At 42.0% G+C, this 4,539-nt stretch overlaps 1 protein-coding gene across 2 annotated transcripts in view; it reads left to right on the top strand.

Annotated features, from left to right (window-relative positions):
* LOC115559155 (SHC-transforming protein 1-like) overlaps positions 1–4,245 on the top strand; it is a 9,562-nt gene extending 5,317 nt beyond the window's left edge. Inside the window, exons 8-13 of one of the 2 annotated variants that reach the window (XM_030377862.1) lie at positions 422–548; positions 744–909; positions 1,122–1,200; positions 2,180–2,294; positions 2,949–3,096; positions 3,339–4,245. In XM_030377862.1, the coding sequence (XP_030233722.1) occupies positions 422–548; positions 744–909; positions 1,122–1,200; positions 2,180–2,294; positions 2,949–3,096; positions 3,339–3,467 (764 nt within the window). In that variant the 3' untranslated portion in view covers positions 3,468–4,245. Of the gene's footprint in view, positions 1–421; positions 549–719; positions 910–1,121; positions 1,201–2,179; positions 2,295–2,948; positions 3,097–3,338 lie in introns of both variants that reach the window. The other variant, XM_030377861.1, reaches the window with a different exon arrangement.
* The last annotated feature ends 294 nt before the right edge of the window (positions 4,246–4,539 follow it).

The following is a 4,539-nucleotide window of genomic DNA, read 5'->3' as shown; positions in this document are numbered from 1 at the left end:
CTATTGCCGGAAGGGACTACTGGTAATATTAGTGGCCACTCATAGAGTCCTTGACTCGCATGGGCAGTGCGTCTTCCAGCAACACCGAGTCAAGCGAGATTGTAGCCACATTCCAGCGAAAAAATATCTGGGCTTATTTGATCGGTTTTAATGCAGAAAACGACCCTGAGTAAAATTTTCACGAGACTTACCCTTAATGTACTTGCGCTAATCAGTTTCTCTTCGGTATAATATCTCTGTAACAAATAAGGAAACAGGCAGTTACTCTGCCTCTTCAGTTTTCAGTTTCCGACCCAGGCACTGTGAACTCTCCCCCCCCCCCCCAAAAGTTTTGCTATGAAATAGTAGAATTGCTGAATCAGAGATTATGTTGGCCTCATTTAACCCTCTGCTCATTCAGTCACTCTCTCTCCCCCTCCAGTGTGCTACATAGTGAAGTGCCCCGCGGGTCGGGCCTGTAAGATCATCAGCAGCATTGATCAGGCCTTTCAGGCTCGATTCAGACAGCTTCTCAGCCAGAATGCATTTATCTTACCCACAACGCAGAGGTAAATATTAGCTATTGCACCTTTACCTATGTGAATCCTTTTGTTTGGTTTGGCCAGACCTCCCCATGAATACCATCAATCCATCTATTTATTTAATATTATTAAATTTGTGAAATGTTTCTTCACAGTGAGAATATATGAATGAATGTTGTGGTTAATATGTGAATTCAGGTGTTTGATCGAAATAATTGACAGGATACCAGAACGGTGCTTTAGAGACAACGAAATCACAGAGTTCAATGAACGTTCAGGGGAGTCAGACTACTACAATCAGATCCCAGGCAAGGTGCCCCCTTCTGGTGGAATACAGGACCTTCGTATCTCAAGAGAAGCTGATCAACAGGACGGTTTGATACAAGAGGTCAGAAATTAAGTTTTAGTTAGTATTATTATATCTAGCTGATTTTTGACACAAACACACACACACACACACACACACACACACACACACACACACACACACACACACACACACACACACACACACACACACACACACACACACACACACACACACACACACACACACACACACGTGCACGAAGACTCATTTTCTGCATGACTCAATTTCAGATGCAGGTCTGCTCCTCAAAGCCGATTTCATTGTATGAGAACTGCTGCATTGCACACGGCCCTGCAGCGCCGTCTACAGGTAAAGACCGGGAGACCAATTAATAAGACAACCCGAGTTGGGCTTTGTGGGCATATACTGGTGCATCACAATGAATTTGAATATTGTGGTAAAGTAAATTCATTACAATAATTCAATTTAAAAAGTGTATTGAAACTCACATATTATATAGATTCATTTCACCCAAAGTGAAACATTTAAAGCCTTTATTTTTATTAATCTTGAGGATCATCGCTTACAGCTCATGAAAACCCAAAATTCAGTATCTCAGAAAATGTACATAAGACCTGTAAAAAAAGATTTTAAGACGGAAATGTCAGCCTTCTGAAAAGTATGTTCTTGTATATGTACTCAGTACTTGGTTGGGGCTCCTTTCGCATGAATTACTGCCTCCAATGCGGAGCGGCATGGAGTCGATCAGCCTTTGGCCCTGCTGAGGTGTTAGGCCCAGGTTGCTTGGATAGCGGCCTTCAGCTCGTCTGCATTGTTGGGTCTCGTGTTTCTCATCTTCCTCTCGACAACGCTCCATACCTTTTCGAGGGGGCTCAGATCAGGCGAGTTTGCTGGCCAATCAAGCACAGTAATCCTATTTTCATTAAACCAGGTATTGCTACTTTTGGCAGCTGGTTCAAGTCCTGCTGGCTTATAGCATCACCATAAAGCTATTAAGCAGGTGGAAGCTTCAATTCCTCTAAAATGTCCGTAGACAGCTGCGTAGACAAAACACAGTAGACCAACACCAGAAGATACCATGGCTACCAAAATCATCACTGGCTGTGGAAGCTTCACACTGGACTTCAAGCAACTTGGAACAAGCAACCTCTCCATTCTTCCTCCAGACTATGGGACCTAAAAAAGAAACATATACGAACAAAGCCTTGAAAAACTTCAATTGGGCTGTAATGAATACGTATAATATATGAGTTTCAATTTTAATGTAATTATTTTAATTGATTAACTTTTCCACAATATTCTTAATTATTGACTAATTTTCCCCCAGTTAATATGAGTGTTTGTGAGGCCAGCATGGAGCCTATGGAGCAGCCTGACATCGGACCTGAGTGGCGCCCGCTCTCCCAGGACCTAATAGAGGAAGAAGGGTGGTTTCATGGCAGGTGGATAACCGTAACACCACTCTCTAAAGCCCAACCTCTGTCCTCAATAACTGTCTCTTATTCACTAGTCAAATACTTTTCTTGCCAGGTATTCAAAGTGGAGAGCAAAGAGGGATTGCAATAACTTTTGTGGTCTTTCACCACATGGTTGGGCCCTTGCTGTGTTTTTACTTTGGTTTGGTTACTCTACGATACCCATTGGCACAACGAGGCTACAGCTAAAGCTTAACGCTGAGAGTTTAACGCTGTAGCTTGACACGTTCAGAGAGATATGTTTAAAGATGTTCAAAGAAACAGATGTGTGGGTATGAGCTTATACACCCAAGATGGCTGGTAAACACTTTACAATAAGGGTACATTAATTAACTATTAATTAACATTCCTTAATGCAGCTATAAACATTATTATATAGCACCTGCATTGAGGTTAGGGTTAATGGGTTAGGGTCAGGTTTGGACCCTAACCCTATTCAATTATGTATAAATGAAGCCCTTAGTCAACATAAGCATCACTACCATAGTTAACATGACCATTAGAAAACATGAACGGCATTAGTAAATGATTACTAGACCATAAGTCAACTGTAATTAACTGTAGGTTAATGCTTATGACTGCGTTACCTAACCCCTTGTCTCGGGCGGTGTCTGGTTGCAGGCTTGGCCGTAAGCAGGCGGAGGCGCTGCTGTCCTGCAGTGGGGACTTCCTAGTCAGGGAGAGTTGCTCTGCCTCGGGCCAGTACGTCCTCAGCGGCATGGAGGGGCAAACCGTCAAGCACCTCCTTCTGGTCCACCCCAACGGACAGGTGTGTGTTTGTTTGTGTGCGTTAAGATAGTATTTGATTGAACTCGGATGAGAGGGAGAGAGAAAGAGAGTGAGCGACAATCAATGTGTGTGCTTGTGCATCTATGTGGCTATGTGTATGCGCACCCAACCATCATGTTGTGTAGGTTCTTCTGACATTCACGTTATGTACTGCGTTGTGTGGTGGGTGTTCACTTCAGCAACAAAATGTGTGTGTGTGTGTGTGTGTGCTTGTTTTGTCAGGTGCGCACGTGCGACCAGGTGTTCCAGAGCGTGGGTCACCTGGTTCGTTTCCACATGGGGAGTCGAACACCCATCGTCTCTGGCTGCAGCGAGCTGAATCTAACTCAACCCATCCTGCACACATACTGACACACACACCCACACATGCACACACACACACACACGCACGTGCACATGCGCTCATCACACACCCACAAACACCAACCTGGTATTGATTTTATGTTAGATTCACTCACAGCAGTGGTTTTCAAAACTTTTGTTGTGAATAAAAATAATGTATTGCATAGCTGTTATATATTTTAGGGAACACTATAGAGGTGTACAGGCTAACACTAACTGAACACTGTACATTGTAAATTAGTATACACTCAAAAGGCAGCAAGAAAATGACTTAGTACATCTGATAACAGGCTTATTCAAGGACATATGAATACTGTTTAGTGTGACTTGGTTATTATTAATATTTAATCTCAGGTCAGACTTGAGCTGAATCCACGCTGTGCCTTTTCACCTGTTAAGAACCACGTGTCTGCAGAACAATCTTGTTTTCAATTCGCAATCCAAAAATCTCTCTCTCTCTCTCTCTCTCTCTCTCTCTCTCTCTCTCTCTCTCTCTCTCTCTCTCTCTCTCTCTCTCTCTCTCTCTCTCTCTCTCTCTGTTTATGTATGCAGGGGTTCAAAGCACAATTGAATGGATGACAAGGATTCACTTGATGGATCTTACCTGATATGTTTTTCTATCTTTAGTTGCATTAGTTTTGGATGTTTTAACTGAAGTAATCATCTTTTTGGCGTGTTTTTGTTTTGGGATCACCATGATGTTACCTGGCTTTTAACTACTTTTGTTAACTCTTACATATGTAAACAACACTGCTTGATTCCTAATAAAATGCCTCTCTTAATTGCATATTTTATTGCTTTCTTACTTTAATGTGAAAGACCCTTAATTCCTGTTTGGGATTCATAAATACAACTTATCCTGACATAAATTTGATCCAAGTAGAATGAGTCATCTTCTTTAGTCACAGGAAACAACCTGGCACTAAAAAAAATACTTGAAAGTACACTTTCCTGAAAAGCCATCTGCCACAGAGGATGTGAATAAAGACTCATTTCACATATAATTTGCACCCAATGTAATTGAACACATCTGGGGAAAAAAAAAAAGAGAATTGATAAAGCTGGATTTGATAGTGTTTGT

Source organism: Gadus morhua, chromosome 14 (genome assembly GCF_902167405.1).
Source record: "Gadus morhua chromosome 14, gadMor3.0, whole genome shotgun sequence".
Taxonomy (NCBI): Eukaryota; Metazoa; Chordata; class Actinopteri; order Gadiformes; family Gadidae; genus Gadus; species Gadus morhua.
Note: the sequence above shows the minus strand (reverse complement) of the source record. Positions and strands in the feature narration are given on the sequence as shown.